General features: G+C 36.9%; 1 protein-coding gene across 1 annotated transcript; it reads right to left on the reverse strand.

Moving 5' to 3' along the window:
* Positions 1–7,147: 7,147 nt before the first annotated feature.
* Positions 7,148–23,842, reverse strand: LOC114281811 (puromycin-sensitive aminopeptidase). Its single transcript, XM_082902536.1, has 33 exons — positions 23,565–23,842; positions 22,939–23,019; positions 22,760–22,804; positions 22,518–22,658; positions 22,310–22,385; positions 21,996–22,072; positions 21,489–21,602; positions 21,325–21,399; positions 21,113–21,220; positions 20,826–21,038; positions 20,629–20,690; positions 20,490–20,517; positions 20,314–20,400; positions 20,191–20,216; positions 20,001–20,064; positions 19,823–19,903; positions 19,353–19,400; positions 19,211–19,229; positions 19,022–19,026; positions 18,904–18,915; positions 18,748–18,804; positions 18,541–18,650; positions 18,367–18,447; positions 18,087–18,270; positions 17,293–17,441; positions 17,033–17,171; positions 16,778–16,924; positions 16,603–16,684; positions 16,303–16,478; positions 8,371–8,481; positions 7,711–7,827; positions 7,551–7,622; positions 7,148–7,435 (listed from the first exon to the last, which is right to left on the reverse strand). The coding sequence occupies exons 1-33, from the start codon at positions 23,643–23,645 to the stop codon at positions 7,355–7,357; spliced, it is 2,949 nt and encodes a 982-aa protein (XP_082758662.1). The 5' UTR covers positions 23,646–23,842; the 3' UTR covers positions 7,148–7,354.
* Positions 23,843–24,267: the final 425 nt, after the last annotated feature.

Here is a 24,267-nt window from a genome sequence, read left to right on the forward strand (position 1 = left end):
AATTTTGAGTTTTAATAGACTAGCTATTGAGTTAGCTACTTTAACATCCTATTTTTTTGGTGGCTACAATTGAAGAACCCTAGAGGCTCTCTAAACAATTATGTATGTATTTATTTTAGATTTTTATATATTTATGTATTGGATTTGGGATTTTATATTATATATATGTGTGTGTATAGTAATTTTATATGTTCTTTCAATTCTGTTTGATAAATTGCGGAATAACTTATTTTGTATTTTTTTTTCTTCCCATTCTTCAGGTTTTGTATGTTTGTATGGGCAAATTTATTATTATTGCAAATTTATATTAATAAAATATCAACAATTAATATTTTTTTATTTTAAAAATTAATTAAGTTAGTTTAAATGATTAGCTAAAATAAAAAGTGTGGTTGGAGAACACAATAGCTAAAGTAGTTAGGTAAAATAAATAGTGTATTTTTTTTTTTACTTTAACTAGTGAAAAGTAGTGAGTGTGGTTGGAGTTGCTCTTAAAGGCGCACACCAAATGGGTATAACCTTTGGCGCTTGGGTTTTCACTAGTTGGAGGGTGTTATTGAGATGTTGTGGGTTCATTACAAAAGTTTGATAATTTAAACAGTTTAATATATAGAGTTTATTGATCACTTTATTTTTTTAAATAATTATGTTGATCAAATATTAATAATCGCTTTATTATATCACATTTGTATCAACAATTTATTTTTAAAATTATATTTACAATTGACAAAAATGTGATCTGATCAAATAGGTATTAATATTTTATAAATGTGATTTTTTGCAAAGATAAAATTTTTTAAAGAATTCTATACATTAAACGGTTTAAATCATCAATTCGGCCTTTGTGGTAAGTCCACGAAGGCCTAACAGCTCTCTCTAATCTGATTATTGGACTGGAGAGAAACTGTAACGCCCCGACCCTTTACACGTCATCGATATTGTCCGCTTTGGGCCACGCCCGCACGGATTTGTTCTTCCCAGTGGGTCACCCATCTTAGAACTACTCCAGCCTAAGCACGCTTAACTGAGGAGTTCTAATAGGGATTTCACTACTTGGGAAAAGGCCTCGATGCTATATAAGGGTCCAAGTTTTTACTTTTATAGCCCAGGACCTCCCCCTCCATTCCCGATGTGGGACATCGGGGCCTTACAATCCACCCCCCATAAGGCTGCACGTCCCCGTGCAATAGCCTGCCAGCTCGCAAGCCCGCCCACATACACCGAGAGACGCCAGGGGCCCACACTCGGTACTCCGGAAAGTCGGCTCTGATACCATTTGTAACGCCCCGACCCTTTACACGTCGTCTATATTGTCTGCTTTGGGCCACGCCCGCACGGATTTGTTTTTCCCAGTGGGTCACCCATCTTAGAACTACTCTAGCCTAAGCACGCTTAACTGAGGAGTTCTAATAGGGATTTCACCACTTGGGAAAAGCCCTCGATGCTATATAAGGGTCCAAGTTTTTACTTTTATAGCCCAGGACCTCCCCCTCCATTCCCGATGTGAGACACCGGGGCCTTACAGAAACCTTTCCTAAACTTTAAGGGACACTTATCACTCAGCCATATTTACTAAACTTGTATACCTACAGGTCTTGACTAATAAATTTATTATTGTAAATTTATTTATAAAAATAAGAGAGACTGATAAATTTATCAATAAAACTTAATGAGTAATAAGTCCCAAAAATAAGACCTATTAGTAATTTGCCCTTACTTTAATTGGGGTGCAATATGGAATAATATTATATTTGTTATTTTATTAGTCAATATAAAATTGATATAATAGATCTTACCACTTATCTATGTTTGCAATATTGTGTTGACAATTAAATTGGCATATCAAATGATAGCTTTACTCCGTATGTATGTCATGAAATTCTTAGTTCAAAAAATATATATATATATATGAGATTCTTTGTTTTCAAATTTATCTATCACTCTTTCAAAATACTCATAATCTACAATAATTTCAAAACATAATTTAATAAATATGAACATTTAAGAAAAAAAAATAGAGAGATTTTGAAAATAAAGAATCACTGGCCTATATGTATTGATGTAGGACTTCATATTAATGTTTGATAGTTATAGATCATTGTGGAAGGTAAAATTCTTCTCTACTGGAAAAGCGAGATCATGTGTTCCTTTCTTTACTATGTTAAGAGAAACCAAAACATCAGTGATCACTCCCAACCAGGATTAGTGGAGAGGACCCTCCGACGATCAAGTCAAAATATTGTTTAGCCATAAGTATTTATATTTAAAGAGGATTCTTGGATTACCTCTGGTCTATCATCTTTGCTTCATCTGCTTCGCCTTTTACAATTTTCCTGACTTGAATCCCATCCGTTGGATCAATGTTCGATTCGAGGATTCTGTCCATTCCTTGCTTTGGTCAGGCAAATGGTGAAATTACCTTTGCCTTTGATCGTTGGATCATCTTCTTATGGACAATTTAGATTATGTCAAATGCTAGTGGCCAACTTGGCAAGAATTGTGTTCATTGGATTAGGTTGATCAAATGTACTAACCATCTAGTAAGCCCAACCTATACTCATGTATTTGTTGTCTTGATGTTTCCATCATTAGATAAAGATGAATCTGATGTCCCCTCTTACATTCTGCGAATCTCCTTCTAGAAAGAGATATGTACTCATCATTGCTTCTCATGCTCCTAGCTACGCATCATTGTACTACCAGCTGTCTCTAATGGGCTCCTTAAAAAATCATCTGGGTCTTCCCTTCTTTTGAATTGCTTTGCCTAATTTCTTCGGACTTGGGCCAATATTTTATTCCGCCACAACCATAATCACATAATAAAATTCAATTAATGGTTCATGTTAACGTAAATTGTCATTATGATGTGAAAATTCTCAACAAAAAGAAAATTTCAGACATTTTTTTAAATAATTGAGTAAATTACATTCACCTTTCTTGAAATTTGGAGAAAATACAATAAATACCATAATTTTGATATAATTACAATGATCTCTATCTTAGTAAGGTTAAAGAAATCAAAACTAATATAAATTGCATGAAAACGCAAGGTAAAATATATATTTCAATGTAAAAGAGATTATAATATCATTTTTTCATTTATGAAATTAATGAATTTTTTATAAAAATAGGCCAAGTTATATGAATTAAAATCTTTAAAAAAATTCACTATAATTATATTAAACTTATAAAGCTTATTATATATATTTTTTTTAATTTCAAAAAAAGTATATAATTTATCTTAAAGAATTTTACATACTTTTAAATGTTGTCACATATTTAATGACTCCTCATAACTCCCATTCATTACCTAGGGGACATATTTCAAATATAATATTTTCATTGACAACCATAAAAATGGAATTTCCAACCCCTCTCATTCCTTACAATTATCATAAACTTTGATTGCAGCTGAGAAGTAGGTTAATATTTGGACAAGATTATATTATTTTATTGAAGAGGGGGACATTGTATTTATTTTGTGGTTTTTTCATAGGGGTAGTTTTGTCATATCAATGGGACCAAAACTAATTTGTCCACGCACAAAAGTTTTAATTATTGTTTTAATAAAGAAAGCTTTTCGTATTGTCAATCGTGTGCACGTGTGGCCAGCCACTTCTCGATGGCTTTCGTGCGCACCCCTGCGTAAGGTTGGCCCCACCCTGAAAATTCTCCCCCTTTACCCGCCACTTAGAACTAACTTGCACGGTTGGTTCATCTCTCCTAATCACTCCTTACCCCTCTTTTCTTCTCTCTCAAAATAAAAATATAAATAAGATTTTTTTTTTTTTAACAAGTATGCTAAACACTGGTTAATAAATTCAAAATAATTTTATTTTTTATTTAAAATATGTATCATAAAAAAATGTAAAATAATTTAAAATTGTTGTCCTTAACCACTTGATAAAAATAGAAAAACTATGTTTGGCTTAGATTATTACTAATTTCAATCTTAAAAACACATTCATTTTACATTATTGATTTAAATTACAAAATATATTACATATCACCCAAACTTTACCATTAACAAAAAAATTAATATTTTTAACATTTATCAAACATGTTATGTCGGCAACTATTTTTAAAAAAAAATAAAACAAAAAAATAGTAAGAAAACATTTGTCAAAAGCAATAGCAACTCTCAATTACCTTCACTTAAATTCTAACAAAATCATAATAATCATTTTATCTTTATTATATTTTATTTATTGTCATCATCATTAGTAGTTAACTTGTGCTATATTTGTGAAAAAATAATATTTGTTCATTAAAAAAAAAATTGATATTCACACTCCCATATTTTGACTATTTTGCATCTCATAACTAGAAAATTATAAGTTTAGTTGTATAAAATTTTTATAAAATATAAAAAATAAAAATTTTAATGCACACAAAAAATTAATATCATATTTTTTTATTATTTTATAAAATTTATAAAATTAGATGATTTAATTATTAGCTAATAGATGTTTTAAAATTTATTTATTCTAAAAACTAACAAATTTAGTTGTTGGCCAACATAAAACAAACAATATAGTATGCATTTCACTTCCATGTTTGGCATGACTCCTCTCTCTTTAAAAGAGTCTTTTTTAAACTAACTTTTCTATCTCTACCTCTTTTAAACTAACCTTGTTTTGGCATATCTTTCACTAGGATTCACATTCACATTGGGGCTAATGAAGATTTACTTTATACTTCAATTCCATGTACCAAAAGGCTAAAGTCATTACTTTCTTTTTATCTGTCCCTCACTCTTAAGGATAAAAGCCTTTTAAACTAACCTTTTTTTTTTTACTTGCCACTTTTTCAATGCATAAAAGGACCAGCATTTGGGCTTAAAGAATATTTACTTTATACCTCAATTCTATGCATGAAAAGGCTGTAATTCTTTACAACTTTAGTTTGTCCGGGTCCACCACAACTTGCCACAAGTGGATTTTTCATACATTCACCCCCCTAGGCTGATGGGGCAGCCCTACTTTGGCCATGGTCTCTTGCACAACACATCATATGTCCTTGTGGGATTGGGAGTCCTTGTGGGATTGGGGATCCTGTTGTGCTCCGTTGTGAAGTGTCGTCTCGAGTCTCTTTCGGTAATTCAAATCATTAATATTGTAGATTTCATCGAATAGATCAACCATGCAAATAATCTAACTTGAGTGGATATCTACAGTCCTATAATACAAATACATTTATTTTTATAAGAATTAACAGTTAACATAACTTTTATAAATTTTTAAAAACAATTAAGATCAAATCATGAGATTCGTATATCCGATTAAGTTGATTTTTTACATACATAATATTCTTGACAAATCTTATAATATAACGTTTCAAATCATCAAAAGACAGTTGGGATGATCTTCCATAAAAGGGTAAAGTGGCTATTATGCCTTGAAGGCATAGCAACACTTCAAGTCCGTCCTTGTAGGGGTGGTTATTGTTTTTAGAGTGATCCTTGTGAGGGTGGTTGATTGGATAATTGATAGCAAAAGGTAATATATTACCTAAAAAAATAATAATAGGAATTAAAGAAACATAACTTAATGCACACACTTATATAGAAACATGGGATTAAGATTGAAAGAACTTCAAAACTTAGCTTAAAATTTAGAGCTAGAGTTGACTTATGCTTCATTTATTAATTATATATTTTAGTCAAAAAATTCCTATAAATTGTCACGTAACTCTCTTTACTTTTCTACACATTTTTTCTTACAAAGTCAAAAAAATATTAAAATAACATGTTTCCAAACGAGGCCTTAGTGTTCAATGAAATATTCCTTCACTAAAATCATCAAACCACAACCATAACTTTTAGTATTTTGACATAAGAATTGACATAATTCTCTATGATAACAAGAAATTATCTAGTAATCGAGCTTATCACGGAGTTATGTACTCACTTAATAATATGAAGTCACATGACTATTTTACCTCAAAATTAAGAGACAAAAGAGCGCAATATATCCGTTATATATCGAAACCACTAAATAATTTCTCTCATCTAGATAAGAAAATTAAAAAAAAAAAATCGTTGTATTTTTCATTATCATGTTTGAATGATTAAAAAACAAAGCATGCAATATAAGAATATAAGTAATTCCTTTGTATTTCAATGGACAATCTCGGTATTATGAAAATTATACAATCAATCTATTTGTCTTCCACAGAATCTCACTTCTGATCTAATTTATAAACTAAACATGAAGTGAAAAAAAAACACTCACTCTCTTCATTTGTTATTTTTTTTCACCAAATCACTCTATTCAAACTGAATGTTAGTGTTGACCTAGTGTTCAATGAAATATTCCTTCACCAAATCATCAACAGCATAAACCATAGACTTTTGGATTCAAATGGTTAACACTTTTATTTATTTATTTAAAAACACTCATAATGATAAGATTTTTGGCATAATTCTCCCACAATAAGTTTACAGTCCTATTTGCATCTATTGGTATATGTAAGGACGTGAAAATTTATTTGATAAATTCACCTTACCACGCAGTTACATGCCTACTCAATAATAAGGTCAAGTTTGGAATGTCCCAAATAATTCATCTTTTTATCTTTTTTCATCACATCATCTCTCTATTTTTCTGCACATCTTTTCGTAAAAAGATAAAAAATACACTTATTCAGATCATTCCAAACAACCCCTAAGTCACATGATCATCTTACATAGAAAAAAAAATAGAGATAAAATGATCATTTGTCTTTCTATTATTAAAATCTATGGAGTGCCTCCAAATAAGTGAGAAATACAAAACCCTTTTAGAGAATGGCTCCCCTCTATTTTGTGGACCTCATCCCGGGTCCACAATAATAATTCGAAAGGCTTCCTTGTATTTCATGGGCCTCATCTTAGGCCCACAATGATAATCCGACCTATTTAAATAAGCTAAACCAAACATCCTCAAAGTAGTTCATCCATACATCAACCGAAACGCATAGAATAGAGGATTGTGCGGAATGAAATATTGTGTAAAATGTCAATTCTCTATTGGGTTATGTTAAAGGTTGTGTAAAATAGTTACATAATATTATATTATATGCATCCAAACATGAAAATTATATAAAAATATTTTGGAAAACCTTTTATGTCTAAACAAACAGAGCCTAAAAAGGAAAAACAAGCAACTGCGTGAAGTGCACTGAAATTTTGAATGGTCATCATCTTACAAAAGAAGCACTCCAATTTGTTGATTCCAAAACATATATTTATTAAATCTCACAAGAAATGTTATAATATGGTTTAGTATCTCTCTGTGACTACTAGTTGAAGCGAAAACACACAAGCTTCGATTCTTGCCCTCTTGTATAATAAACAGGTAAAAACCACCCTTTTCTAAGCAGCCAAGCTTTTCGAGGCAATTTCAAACACATTTTCTGAAAGTCCATTGGCCGACATGATCATCTCCAACTGCGCCTGTAAAAAAAAGTCATGAAACGTTTTTCAATTTTTTACAATGCCAAAAATTAAGAATATGTACCGTGTTAAAACCCTTTTTACCAATATAAGCCAAAAACATCTATGGCTTTACCTTAGCAAGGCTTTGTCGGGTTTCATCATATCGCTTCCATCTAGAGAAGGCTGACACCATCCGGGAGGCCACCTGTAATCCAGGAAGACATTTAGTTTGTTGCCACGACACAAGTAATAATCATACAAGCCAATGATTCAAGAGACTTCTCTAATCAGACCTGAGGATTCAGTTTGTCCAACTGGACCACGATTTCACCCAAGAATTTGTACCCTGAGCCATCCTTAGCATGGAAATTTACAGGGGACCCACAAAACCCACCAATAAGCGAATATACCTGAAACACAAAAAGAAATGAAAAACAAATATATCACTTAAATGAATTTGGATGAAACATCTGTGTTGAAACCTGCATCCACCGGATATGATAACAAGCATAAGTGTGACGTGTCTAACACACCTACCTAATTTAAACTCTTGGATCTTGTAATTTTTTACGATGTTTGAAGAAAAAGAAACTCGCATTTGCTAGTAAATAAACAAATTTAGCCTCTCACATGAATGAAAGACATAAATTTTCCATATTTTTTAAAATTCTATTTAATTTTAAATACATTTCTACATAATTTACAACATTTATCCAAGGATATTATACAAAATGAAGTATATATGTGGTCATGATGTGTCCCCGTACCAATATCCAACTTTTGAATACATATCCCAATATTTTAGAATTTAGGTTTTTCAAGGTCCGATGCCCGGACATGCACCCAGACCCGATAGTCATATCCGAGTCCATGTAACATAACTTAAAACAACTGGTGTGAGCAAAAATGCGTGTGTTTGTGTCTGTCTACATGTGTGTGTAGAGGTCACCTACCTTGTTTGGATTACGCAGGTCAAATGCGGGATGGTTTAGGAGGTTCCTGACATTCTCAACATTCCCAGGAATGTCTGACATGGCTTGAAGAGCAAACCATTTATTCACAACCTGGTGAAAAGGAAAACAATATTATGTCAAAAGAATTGCAAAATCTTTCCTTGTTGCCACCCATTCTATCTCTGCATACGAGTATCCCAAAGAAACCACAAAAATTGGGAAAACACTTTTTACCATAATGCAAACCTCAATAAGGACAGTTATTAAGTCATATTAAAAAGTTGCATACGTATTCATTGGGGGTGTTTGGCAAGAAAAAAAATAGTCTAGTTTAGGCTAAAATTCACAAAAAGACAAAATAGGCTAAAATAGCTAATAAGACAAAATATCACATCAAACCCACAAATCATTTCACTTTTTCTCTCACAAACATCACATCCAATCACAAAAAAATCCAATCATCTTCCCAAACACAAAAATTTTAGCCTGCTAAAATAGCCAAAAACTAAAATAGCCTACTAAAATAGCAACTTCCCAAACGAAGCCAATATATGCGCTCAGAGAGATTTAATAGTTTAAATGGTTAATACATGTTAAAGACAGTTGTTGGTTAACAAAAGTTGCTAAAAGCAATATTAGACTGTTGATAAGCTCGAAATGTTAATTCACACTACAATACAAAAGCTAGTAGACATTATTTATCTTCTATGCCAAAATGGCTTTTAGGAGCACAACATTTAGTGCAAACTATACATTCAAATATAAAAATTAGATCAGATAAGCATTGCTTTTCAAACTTCAACTTGAGGTTAAACAATTTCAAACTATATGACCTCCAAGGGATTTGTAAGGAAAGAAGCATACAAAATAGTGTAAATTCAACTAGGTACGTATCATACCACAAATGGTTCTTCGAATCAACCAATATTTTTTTTTTGTTGATAAATAAGCAAACTTTATTAAGAAAGCATCAAGACAATGCAAAGAATACAAGAAATCCCAAGCCGCTAGAAGCAACAAACCAAACTGCTGGAAACATCAAGGCAAAGAAACAAAACAAAACAATTATGGAAACAAGTCCTCTGCAAAATCAACAAAAGACAAAGCATCCGAATCCACTGCCAATGAAATCCAACTTTGTAACACTATGAACAGACGCCTCTCCAACCAGGCCACCGGTCGCATCTCCTCCAAAAAAACCCTCCTATTACGCTCCAACCAAACTAGCCACATAAGACAGTGAACAGTCATAATCCATGTCTTAAGCCTGCTCTTCCCAACCCTCCCCCCACACCAGCATTGCAACACCGCCCTGACTGTTCCTGGTTGAACCCAAGCCAAACCGAAAATAGCAACTATAAACATCCAAAGGCATGAAGCAAACGGACAACAAATTAGCAAATGGTCCATCGTCTTCGCAGCTCCACAACACATACAACACCAATTCACCAAAATATGCCCACGACGAATCAAGTTATCAATCGTCAAAATACGGCCTAACACTATTGTCCACACAAAGAAAGCGACTTTGGACGGACAACCCACCACCCAAACAATTCGTCCATGGAAATGGCACCCCAGCCCCACCCGTAAGCGCATGATAAAAAAAAGATACAGAAAATACCCCTTTGGACTACGAGCACTCCCACCTAAGAGTATCCTCGCCCCACCCTTCCAAACCTAAGCCCATACAAAAAGCCCAGCAAATCCAACAGTTGAACCACCTCCCAATCTTGCACTTCCCGACGTAACCCAACTTGCCACACTACCATATGGCCTTGCACTTGAGCATATGAAGCCATTGTCGCCTCCCGATCTATCACAACACGAAAAATCAACGGGAACATCACCTCCAATGGAAGCTCACCACACCATCTGTCCCTCCAAAACCTAACCCAGGCCTGCACCCGCACCCGCACCCGCACCCACACCTGAAAACTTACTCTCGACCAAAACTCCCCCCGTCCCAAGCAAATACCTTTCCACAAACCATGACCATACGACTGGCTAACCTCCTCCGTACTCCAATCCCCCCAACCCAACCCATATTTAGCCCCTACCACTTTCCTCCACAACCTCTCCCTCTCTACCCCAAACCACCATAACCACTTCCCCAAAAGAGCCAAATTAAAAGAAACCATCGCCTTAGGCAAGCAAATCTGCTCCCAGGCTACAAGATGATAATGGAAAGACGCAGACCCTCCACCTTATAAGAAATCCCTCTATAACTACTCTAGCCTCTTTGCAACCAACACAGGAATGATGTGAACTAACATGAAATAAGTCAGGATACTGGAGAGGATACTCTTTATCAGAGTGAGTCGCCCCCCTTTTGACAAATATTGCCGCTTCCAACCTGCTAGCCGACGTTGCACCCTATCCACCACCCCGTCCCACACACATTTGGCCTTAAAAGAAGCACCCAAAGGTAACCCCAAATACGTTGTGAGCAGAGCCACCATCTTGCACCCCAAAATAGCAGCCAATGTAGAAAGATGACCCACTTCACCAACCAGAATCATCTCAGACTTTCCCAGATTCACCCGGAGCCCCGAAACCGCCTCAAAACAAAGAAGAACACACCTCAAATAACCAACCTGACCACCCTCCGTTCCGCAAAAAAATAAGAGCATCACCCGCATAAAACAAATGAGCCACCACTAAATTGGTCTGCAGATCCATGCCCACCTCGAAACCGGTCAACAGACCCCTCTAAACGGCATTAGATAACAATCTCCCTAAGGCCTCCATAATCAAAATAAACAACAATGAAGACAAAGGATCCCCCTGCCGCAAACCCCTATGAATCTAGAAAAATCCTGCTGGCGTCCCGTTAACTAGAATAGACATCCTAACTGTCGAAATACAAAACTGAATCCACTGCCTCCACAACATCCCAAACCCCATCCGCTCCAACATATACAACAAAAATCGTCAATTCACATTATCATACGCCTTTTCAATGTCTAACTTGCAAATAATGCCAGGTTGCACTTGCCGAATCTGCAAGTCAACACACTCATTAGTTACCAACACAGCATCCAAAATCTGACGCCCACCCACAACGGCATTCTGGGATTCTGACACCAACCCCTCCAAGACACCTCACAATATGTTAGCCAGAACTTTCACCAGAAGCTTGTACACACTCCTCAACAGGCTAATAGGATGAAAATCCCAAATATCCTCTGCCCCGCCTTTCTTCAGAATCAAAGCTATAAAAATGGCATTAAGACTCCGTTCGAATTGCCCTCTCTGATAAAACTAAGCAAACAAAGCTAATACATCTGCCTTCACCACATCCCAACACTGCTAGAAGAAAAGCATAGTAAAACCATCCGGTCCTGACGCCTTGTCCCCAGGCATTTTTTGCAAAGCCCTTGAAACCTCCTCCTCTAAAAATGGCCTCTCCAACATGTGCCCATCCGCCTCCGAAATAGCAGCAAACTAAACACCATCCAACCCAGCCCTCCAACAGTCATCTTTCCCTCGAAACAGGTGCTGATAGAAGCTTACAACGCCTTCCCTTACCTCCTTTTCTGAGGATAACAACACACCGTTAACCCGAATCTTCCCAATCTGATTCACCCGACGATGAGCATTCGCCATACGGTGAAAAAAATTAGTATTCCGATCCCCATCTTTCAACCACAAACATCTCGACCTCTGACGATAACTAACCTCCTGTATATGAGCCACCTGGCCAAATTGTTTTCACACCCCCTCACGGGCCGCCAAGTCCTCAGCAAACAAGTTCCCTTCAACCTCCTCATCATCCCATCCCTACAATGCCGTCAAAAGATTAGACTTCTGAGTTTCCAACTGACCAAACACCTCTTTATTCCACCGACGCAAGTCTGCCTTTAGAAGCTTTAATTTTTGAGCCAGCCTATTACTTAGATCTCTCACCACATCATAACCTACCCACCACAACTGAACTATATCCACAAACCCTACTGACTGCAACAACATATTTTCAAACCGAAATGGCACTGGACCACTCCGAATCCCACCACTATCCAACAGCACCGGCCTGTGATCTGAAACAAGACGCTCCAATCTTCGCTGAATCACACGAGGAAAATGCTCCTCCCAATTGCTAGAAATTAGAAAGCAATCCAGACGTGAAAACACCCGACCTCCAGACCAAGTAAAGCTACCCCCCTACATTGGCAAATCAATCAACTCCAAGTCATCAATTAATAAGGAGAAATCCCGCATAGGACCCGCTACTGGACCCAAACCCAACTTCTCCTCCGCACAACGCACCACATTGAAATCCCCCCTTACACACCACAGCACCACCCATCAAAAAGCAATACTCAGTAATTCTTCCCAAAAGAAAGCCCAATCTGACCCTCTCACCAGCCAATACACGCCTGTAAACACCCATCGGAAGTTATCCCCAATACAGCAAAAAAGACAAGACAACGAGAAACCACCCATCTCCTCCTCTTTGTCAACCACCCGCCGATCCCAGCATACTAGAATTCCCCCGGCCACCCCAACAGCTGGTAAGAATGTCCAATCCACAAACCCCCCCCCCCCCAACCTCCCTAGCCACCTCTCCATCAATATGCTCCATTTTAGTCTCCTGAAAACATACAACATCCACTTTCACCTTCCGCAACACTGCCCTGACCATCACCCTTTTTCCCCTATCATTTAGTCCACGCCAGTGTTTTAAAAAGCGCGCTTAGGTGCGCGCCTAAGCTCAAGGCGAGGCAAGGCGCAGCTTTGCCCCTCGGTCATGGTGAGGCGAGGCGACACAGGTGAAGCGCTGCCTAGGCGATGAGGCGAGTGCCTTATTACGAAGCGCAAGGCGAGCGCCTTGTGCGCCTCGGCTTTCTTCCACTCCCAGGTTCTGCTCTCTTCTCCTCTTCTCTGATTCTTCTCCTCTCTCTGCTTCTTCTCCTCTGCTTCATTTCTGCTTCGTCTTCTCTTCCCTTCTTTCTGTCTTCTTCTTGCTCCTGCTTCACGATCGCTCTCTCTCTCTTCTGCTTCGTTTCTGTTTCACGATTGCAAGCTCTCTCTCTCTCGCCTTCTCTGTCACGATCGCGATCGCGATTTCTCTCTTCTGTTTCGTTTCTCGTTCATGATCACTCTCTCTCTCTCTCGCGATCTATCTCTCCCTATATCTTCTGTATTCATATATATATATATATATATATATAATATTATATAATACCGATTATATAATACATAATATATAATATACAATATACTTATAATATATAAAATATAATTGATTATAATATATAAAATATGATTGATTTATATATATAATATTATACCATACCTATTATATAATATATAATATACTTATAGATAATATGTAAAATAATAATTAAATAAATTAATTATATATATATTAAAAATTAATATTTTGCTTAATAGATAATAATAGATAATAAATAAATAATAGATAATAATATACATATTAAATAAATAAATTTAAAAAATTAATAGATAATAAATAGATAATAATATACATATTAATAGATAATAAATAAATTAAATAATATATATATATTAAAAAATTAATTATTATTTTTTTCTTATTAAAAAAATTAATAATATACATATTAAATATTTGTTTATATTGGAAATTATGCTTTATTAATATTTTGCTTAACTTCTATAACTTGCGCCTCGCTTTGGTGAGGCGCGCGCCTCGGGGCTTAGGCTCTAGGTGACCTTGGCGCCTCAATGCACCTAGGGCTTTTTAAAACACTGGTCCACGCACATTCCAAGATAAGATTTTTAACCGCATGGCAACAATGAATGAGTAACACGATCCTTCCTGACGACCCGACCACCTTCTTGTGCCCGCCGATCATAATTGACAGTACACTGTAAGTTTTGTAGCTCTCTAGCACCCTTGGCCTTTTGCCCAACAACCTATAACTGCTTCCCCACAGGAGCAATCCCCCTCCACGAAGCTTCAATGGCCAAAAACAGCCTCATAGCTTCATCTTCATGGCCAACAAAGGAGACCCCAAGTAGAGAACTTACCTTCTTAATTTGCGATAACACCCAATCCGACACCTCTCCCGGACCAGGAAGTTCATCGCCAGCAAACCCAGCTGCCATGGGCTCCGTATCAATAGCAGTCGCACCAACCTCAAATTCCCCAATCTCCATCGCCAATGGGTGCAGAACCAGAGGTAAATTTTCATCCTCCTCAGCCCAACGATCTGTTGAACCAACAGAGTCCATCCTAATTTCATAATCGACCGCGCACCCCAACCACTGTCCCTCCTGATCACAAATATCAGGCCAAAAAACCATCAACTGAGAAAGAATCGGAGGAGACCTAGCCTAGTCCTTACCCGCTGTCAGACTGGCCACGGATTGACCAGCGCACTCGCCGTCCATGATTCACACCTACCTTATCCGACCAAATCTCACCCGAAGAATCTCCCGCCGTCGAAGCATCTACCACCACCACCACTGGTCCAGTTTCCGACCAAATTGGAAGCTTGTAATGCCATGAACCCCATCGGATTAAAATCTGCGACGGAATCCCTCCGACCAGGCCACGGACCTTCATCCAAACACACCCCAACAGGTCCAACGACTCATCCATCGTCAGAAAACCACCACATCTATCCCCGATCTGTCGATACACCCTAGTGCTACGAAGATGAATCGGAAATCCCAAAATCTGTATCCAGTTGCTGCAAACCAAAGCAAGTTTCCTACCATCAATACAAAGCGAATCCGGCAACCACCGAGAGTCAGATCTTGACCATCAATCGTCCACCGCTGACGCATCACACTATTCGCCTCAGGCCACGAACGAAAGACAAATAGGTAAAATTGACCTCCGATTCCATGGACCTCCACTTCCCCCGGCGACTTCCACCATCGATGTGCGCAAGCGACAACCACCAGAGTGTCTAACCCTTTAGCCCCCCATACCCTCACCCTCCCCACCACTGCTCGATCCAACTTCTGAAACCACTCCCCTTCAGTTCTTGCCCGAACCACAACATCCCCCTCATCCCCATCCCAAAGTACTGCCTCACTCATCAGCGGTAACCCACGTGATACAACCACCCGCTGTGGACACTTGTTTCTGCGGACCCAGCCATCCCCAAAGGCAAAACCCTCCATAACCAAAGCAAACCCCTCCCAGCCACCACCAAAATCAAATTCCAGCACAAAAATCTATTCTCATCTACCACTCGTCGTGGCCACGATTTACACTAAACAGGGGCCATCCTCCTCTCCTCGAATCCACACAGCCACGCTCCGACGCCCCCCAATCAAACGCCCCAAGTACGCTAGTCACCCTGGTTCCTGTGAGGCCCTCCAAAATTTTTGACGACACCAGCGTACCTCATAACCGCAGAGAACAAGAGCTCTGGGAAGGCCCTACCCGCGCTCCACAATCACCAATCGCCGCCGCCCAATCTGATCTTCCCCTTCTTCTTCAAGATCAAAAGTACAACCTCCGAGGAAGAGAATCCTCCGACGAGGTGCATCCCTACCCCCAGTTACCATTTCATCTCAGATACACACTCGAGAGAAAATCTAATTTGGGAAGATCCACCTCAAAATACACATTATTTTGAACTACTTTTTAAAACCCTCTACCAATAGTTAGTTCCCTTAATATCTTTTGGCTTTTCAAAGAATCAACCAATATGAACAAGACTATATGAAATGAAGCATAAACACACCTTGGACACTTTCATTGCATACAAAATTCATAGATCTTCCTAGAAAGGACATATGTTCAATCATTTTTCTAGCAACCTTAATAACTTTGGGAAACACTGTTTTAGACAACCACTAATATAATGTAACCAACGGAGAAGTTCAACTAGGCACTACAGGTACTAAAATATACCCAGAATAATTCCCAACTCTAAAGCAAAAAACTTGTGCAAAATCTCATTCAAACAAATTAAGAAAGAGGCTTACCAAGAAGTCATGCTGCCACTTGCTATAGAAGTCGGCCAAAACATCATCACGTGTTTGTCCGGGGTTTTGGGCTATGGCCGCAAGAGCTGCAAATTGTTCGGTCATATTTGTGGCAGTTCTATATTCGTGCAATGCAAGCTCAGTAAGTTCTGGATCGTTAAGTGACACGAGATATCCTACGCACAAAACAAAAGATAAATGTCATTACTGAACAAAAACCCATGGCAAAACAAAAGTAATGTTTGTTATCAAATTTCTACTAGAGCCATCTTGCAAAGAATGATTCTATATAACACAGACCAAGTGCAATGTTCTTAAGAGCTCGTCTCGCCAAATTCCAATGGTTAAACTCATACTGCTCTGAACTCCTGTTGTTTTTTACCTGTGAAAGCATGCAAAGCCAAGTTAAATTCAAAACCATGATATAGTAAGAAGTTAGAGAAATATTAAACACAAGTCCATAAAAGATGTATACCGTGTTGAGAAACTCTTCTTTCAGTTCAGAAGCAAGCTGCTTTTTGATGAAAGATCGGACTGCATGAACAGCGTCAGGATCAGCAACTTCCATCATGTCCATGATCTCTCCTTCACCAGGCAGAGTAATTGCCTTCGAAATGAACTCCTGGATAATACCAAGCATTTAAGGTTGGTTGGTGCGATTGTTTTGTTTCCTTGGAAAGAAAGCAACCCAAAAAGGAAGGAAAAAAAAGAAGAAAAAAAAATTTAATACCTTGTCTAAGCTAGAGTCACAAAGTATGCTTTTGATCCCATGCACAAACTGTGGATTTAGAGCCAATGGTTTGTTTTGTTGAAAATCAGCAACCAGGCTGAGCATCAGCTTTCTTGCCAGTATCTGCCCAGCCTCCCAACTAAAGCATGAACAAACATTCATTAATTCTTTCAATTATTTGCTCAAATATATGGTAAAAAGAGCTTCTTCTTCTTTTTTTTAAGTAAGATAAAAGAGATGATGTTACAAGACAGACTTACCGGTTGAACTCATCTGAATCATGAGCAAGAAGGAATGACAGATCACTGTCAGCAAGATCAGAGTCAAGTCGGATAGGAGCACTGTATCCCCGTAATATAGATGGAATTGGCCGCTCAGATATATCAGAGAATACAAATTCTTCTTCTTTCTGCTTATCATCAATATGGCAATCAATAATTATGCAAGTAGAAGTAGAGAGACATATACTCTTCATTATTTATTACTTAGGAAGGATGCATCTAGGTCACTTAATTCCAGTAGCGTCTTTCATTAACCCGTGGTCCTAATTCTTAGACTCCAAAGAAATACCATGCTACAAATATGACACAATGTGATTCTACAGAACATGTAGATTAAGTCTCCCTAAAATGACCTTCTCTGCCACTGCCACCATCCAGAAATAGACCTATTTAAGAATGATGAGACACATTGGAGAGCCTTGAATAGATAAGACTCTGTCTAGTTGCACATAAAAAGCCTACATGCCCTTTATTGAGTACTCGGCTTGTATGTGGGGAAGCTTGAATGGGTTACTTGCTGGCCCTTTATACGTCATTTCATGTAAAGCTTGAGTTCACTCAGCAACCAGAACACGAACTGACTAGCCTAAGTTTCCCAGTTTTAGTTTGAGTTTGTTTTACTCAAAAAACTAGTTCTTTGTGGGGATATCATATGCTGAACCAACTTATATTAGTTCCACATCATTACCCACACCTAGCCAAGATTCCACATCACAAATGTCAATGGTTAAAAGTGGGGACAATGGATCCCATAGGGGTTCTTCTGAACTGACCTTTGTAATTCTAAGAACTGTACTGTAGATGGGCTGATCATTACATGCAACAGACTCCAACTTTCCACCATGATAGACAGAGGAAAGAGGCATGTCCTTCCCACGTGAGTCCAACAGACCTACTACCACAGGAATGAACATAGGTTCTTTCATTGGCTGCCCTGGGGTCGGTGGCACTTCTTGACTGTGAAAATGCAATCGAAAAAACACTTCATTTATGATATCATGAGCCAATATGCGGGGAACCATAACTGTCAATCAAATTTCTCAGAGTTTATACCTAAACTTTAAAGAATAAGTATGAGCCTCCTTATTGTAGGATGAAGTAACCTTTACACGAGGTGTTCCAGCTTGTGAATACCTAAAATTTTTCATTCAATCAAAAGATACAAGCATCAGATCAAACTGATGAAACTTAAAACAAGAGAAAGCTAGTTGACAAGTGACAACATACCACAATAGGAAATTAGCAAAATCTGCATCATTTGCATCTCGCATTGCAGCAAAGAAATCTTCACAGGTTACAGCTTGCCCATCGTGTCTCTTGAAATATAGATCCATGCCCTGAAATAGGAAAAAGAAGTGTTTGCAAGTAAGGAAAAACAGCTCCCTCACATGTAAAATAAAGAATTAAATACGCTCTAGTTTAAACGCATTTTACTTTTCTGAATCCTTGGCTTCCCAATAAGGTCTTGTACATCCTGACAACTTCAGCTCCCTGATAGTAAGATACAAAAAATACACCAGCGATGACCAAACAATCATTGTTGTCCAGAGAGAGAGAGAGAGAGAGAGAGAGAGAGAGATTGATTCAAACCTTTTCATACACCTGTAAAAAAAATAGAAAAAATCAAGAACAAAAGAAACAACAGTTAGGTGCCTTCCAAAGAAACAGAAAAAAAGAGTGACAGAAAGAAAACTTGGTAAAACCCTACCGTCACTGCAAGTTGAAGCCAGTGAATGTCCCGGATTAGCCACCGCAACCAATAATACAACACAAAAGAGGGTCAAAATGTTCAAATATGCCAAGTCAATTGCAAATACAATTTCCATGTCCACAAAATAATTTATTTATAAATTAAATAACAACCACCCCTCCCTCGAGGACAAATACAGAAACTTGCCTGTGTAGAAGTTGTCCATCTGTCACAAGAGAGAAAAAAAAACATAGCAACATGAACACAATTTCTGAGCAAATAGTCAATAACTCTCCAGAGTAAGCTAAAATCTATCAAAGATGAGCAACTTAAGTAAAAAATTTCAGACCTTAATGTAAGAATGTGGCCGTACAGGATGAGCCATGGGACCAGCATCCTAGCAAACCAAGACAAATCTTAACACTTAATTGCAGCACAATAAGTCAAATCAATAATAAAAAAACAGCAACTTCAATTAGATGAATTGAGTATGATTCTTGACAAATTAACTCACTAGATTTTCCATATACATTATTAGAAGCCAAATGAACTAAGAAGCACAAACACAGTCACGATCAAAAACACGAACATGAACATAGACACGGACATTGCGGTTTCCAAACAATTAGGATACGGATACGGTGGAGATGAGGAAAAAAATTATATTTTTTCTATATTTATATCCGCAATGTAAATGAATATTACATCCACAAACAATTAAAAATATTTTTATGTGCTATGTATAGCATATCAGCTACTAATGTTACATAACAAAGACTAAAAGCATCACTAGAAGTTGTAGAAGGGGAGTGGAAATGCCTGTGGAAACTGATAATTTCGAAGCCTTGAAACATCAGCAATCCGCTTTACTGTACGACTCCCCAGGTCAGATGAAAATTCCTGCCCAAGGAATGCATTAGAGACTTGCAAGCTCAATCAAACAATAAATATTTTCAGCATTTCAATGGTCAATTGGTAATTAATAATGTGCCCAGACCTGGTCACGGAATACAGTAAGACCTTCTTTAAGACTAAGCTGAAACCAGTCTCGACATGTCACTCTGCGGAAAAGAAAGAAAAAAAGAATAGAGTATCAACCAAAAGAGAAAGATCGGAAGAAAAAAAAAGGTTATACAAAAGAGTAACAAGATTTTAATAATTGCGATAGAGTAGCAATGTAAGCTAACCTGTTACCAGTCCAGTTGTGAAAATACTACAATATACACAAGAAATAAGACCCAAATTAATACAAAAAATAAAATAAATAAATAAATCTAAGTTTCTTGCTTCTTATGAGACAAATGACAAACCTCATGGCCAATAACTCCTAAAATTGCAGCATAATCTGCATCTGTAGCAGTTTCTGGAGATGCCAAAACAAGCTTGGAATTGAATATCTGTCAACAACCAAGTCAGACAAACTTCAATCAAATGAAATGCATGGTAGATGGAAATCAAGAGTCAAAAAAAATTTCACAAAGCATACATTCAAGCTCTTGTTTTCCATGGCTCCCCTGAAACCAATACATTAAATAATTAGTAATTTAAAAGGGGAAAATCACAAAGCACATCAAATATTAAGGAAAACGACATACGTGAGAAGCATTGAATATGTTGAGACTTACATGTTAAAATCTGGAACAGCAACAATATTAAAGAGATCCAGGTCATACTCAAGACCAAAAACCTGAATGCATACACAACATATATATATATACATATATATGAGAAAGCATGCTTTAGAAACCACATCAAGGAGATAGATCAAAGTATGCATCCAAAGGATAGCTTCAGAGAGAGAGAGAGAGAGAGAGAGACTCACATCTTCATCCCATTTCATAGCCGCCTTAAGAGAATACATGGCATGTTCAGTCTTGGGTAGATCGTGTGCCGGGGTCCAAATCCTAAGAGACACCTTACGACCTGAACGAGTGGTAAAAGTATCATCTCTGCTCTCCAACTGTCCAGCAACTAAAGCAAAGAGATAGCAAGGTTTCTTGAAGGGATCCTCCCAAAGTGCATAATGTTTGCCACCCTGCAGTGAAACAAAAATTAAAAATGGATCTAAGAATATAACACTTAAACAACTGTTTTAATAAATAAATTCACCTCAAGGTCTCCTTGCTCTATGAGATTTCCATTAGACAACAACACAGGGTACAATGACTTATCAGCTTCAATGCGACAAGTGTATTTTGCCATAATATCAGGACGGTCCTGATAGTGCAAAAACAGAAGTCATTAGTGTATTACAAAACAAATTAACATCTCAGTTCTCACTTTATAATTATCTAGAATCTATCACTGGTCAAGTTATGAACCTGGTAGAATGTAATTCTCCTGAAACCCTCTGCCTCACATTGGGTACAGAAATTCCCAGATGACTTGTAAAGCCCCTACAGCAAGGAGTATGATTAGTTGGAAGGAGAGAGAAGCACCAGATGCAGAAGAGAAAAATTGTAAAAATAAGAAATGTTTGTTTCACCTCTAACGATGTGTTCTTTTGTGGGTGTATCTCAGAAATAATTTCCAATGTAAATTTGCCACTTGGCAGTGATGAGAGAGTCAGATGGCGTGAATCCAAGTGGAAATCTTCCTCCTGAAACATATCAAAGATTTGCAGTTAGACGATGCAAGGTTGTTTAAAAATGCAACCTTGTGAAATGTGAACCCAAAAAAGTTGCAAATACTTTGGTTAGTAGCTATGATATCCATGCACACACTCACATGTGCATGCCTTATTACAATGCATTAAGATCTAAGTAAAAATAAATAATAAAATGACAAGGCAATAAAAATAGAGTAAAAAAATCACCTATAAAAATTACCTCTGGTGATGATTCAAACAAACATTAACTTATAAAAAAAAAAAACAATTCAGAACAAACAGTGGAGAGCAATGAGAAAACACCAATGTTGATGAATTAATGTGCCAGAGCAGTTGAAATGATAAAGCATAAACTTTAGCAAGAATCTTGTACATATTTCATACCTTCAGTTCTTTGCTATTGACCTTAACTGAAACCAGCTTCATATCATGCCCATCCAAGACTAGTGGAGAAGTACAACCTGTTCCTCAAGATAAGATCACAAGAAGAATCAATTCTGAAAGCTTATATCAAAGAAACATACAAGAATGGAACTTGACAAATAAATAAATGAATGGAGACATTTAGTCTTTCTACACAAAAAGGTGAAAACCAGTTGAAGTAAATCCAATAGTTTTGTGCTGTTAACAATAATAATACCCAGAAATTTAAAGAAACATACACTCCTTCACCAATTCGATTCCAGTTGCAATATTACCTTTGACTCTGGGGTAGACGGTTATTTTGGAACAGACAATTGTTTTCTCCTCGCCCAGTGAAAATTTCAAATCAACCTGAATATTCATAATTACAGAAGAAACCAAAATGTCACTATCAAAAGAATAACTATTAATAATACATATTTGTATGTATTCAGATATGAACTTATTTTTTGATAAATAATTCATTAGTAAGTACATAGATACCGTATCAAAGTAGTAATCAGGCAACTTGTAATCTTTCAGAAAAATTTCTTTGGGCATGTCCATTTTGGATTCTTCAACTTGCTTTGGTAAGGGTTCTGTTGCAACTGAACAAATAAGCCTCCTGCTGAATTGCCTGGCCTTCTATAAAAGGTTGAAATTCACATAATGAATAAAAGTGAGCATGAAAATTGACATAATGTGAATTTATGAGGGGAGTGATAAATTCAACAATAACAACTCACGGGTAATGAAGGGCAAGGAAACCGATAATTTTTCCGATGTGCAACCTAGTAACACAGACAAATTATTAAAATCTCTAATTGAAATTCCAAAGCTTGAAGTGACCAAAAGAAATGAACCAAGTACAGAAGCACCTGGAAATCCTGGATGTAAGAAGTTATTGTATGAAATGTGTACCAACCTCTAAGCTAAGGTAATGCCTATATCTGGAGAATTTTTTAGCAGGATTCCCAACAGAACTACCACAACAAGAGGCTTGAAACTGCAATAACACATCAGAAATGTGAGTTTTAACATGCAATGTTAGGATAGAAGACAATTTTCTATGAGCAAAGTCAAGGCAGATACGTAGTATACATCTAAATTTTCAGAAGATATATAAGATTCCCATGAAAGCTAAATTTGCATTACAAAGCAAAAAAAGAGCCAAAAAAGAGCCAAAAAAAATCAACAAAAACCAATATATGCAGAAAAACAATAAGAAACCCAACTATCAACAGTCAAACTGAATGTATGCAGTACTTTCTCATTTACAAATAATGACTCACAAAAGATACAACCGGGGGGGGGGGGGGGGGGAATTAGAGCAGCAACAATAACAACAGAAGCAACAATGATTTGTGAACCTTTATGGAATCAAAGGAAAACTCAGAATATGACAAAAACATTTCAACCCTAGTAGGCAGGCAGCTATAATATTTCCAACATTTCATTTTCTTTCCTCTGCTTTCTCGAGAATCAATCAGAAAAAGAAAAAATGGAACTACACAAACAGTTACCAATAAGTAAGTGGGATTGGGTAATCACATGGCCAGAGGAGATCAAACCCAAGAGACATGTCTTCGGCAGACCCGAACCTTTGCACGGAAGAATAAACCGAGCCATCATCCAATACTACAAATCCTAAATAACCCTTTACAGTTTCATTAGTTCAGATATCAAAATTAGTACACACACTCAGAAGGGTCTAAATTTTGACCAAAACGAAAGCGACCCAGATGCTCAAAAATCCAAATATATGCACAAGAAGTACCAAAAAGCCCTAGATCAGAGAACCCACAAGAGCAAACAAGTAAAACCAGAGTAACGTTTGTGTTTTTATAAGGTTTATATAGATATGGATAATTCAAAGCATGGACAAGAAAATTCAAATAATAAAAAAATTAAAAAAATCTATTTTTGAACTTTATTTATATGCAAAAAAAGAGGGATTGGTTATCGGGCATTACCTTTGTTTGAAGATCAGAAGATGAAAAAACAGAATGGAAACAGAGGATCTCTCCAAAACGTGAGACGAAGCGAAGAAAAGATACCCTACAAGAACTGAACAGAGAATTTGTGTAGTGATGGATTGGAGAAATAAAAATAAATAAATAAAAAGGTAAAATTTAAATTAGGTAAAAGTTTTCAAGGATAAAAAGTTGCAATTTGGCTCAGGTATGTAACTCTATGGATAAAGATTGGTAACTCGAGTATTTCGCCCCGAATCCCCTAAAGCCCAACACGATGT

This window comes from Camellia sinensis, chromosome 13, assembly GCF_055761805.1.
Source record: "Camellia sinensis isolate YWXY chromosome 13, ASM5576180v1, whole genome shotgun sequence".
NCBI lineage: Eukaryota > Viridiplantae > Streptophyta > Magnoliopsida > Ericales > Theaceae > Camellia > Camellia sinensis.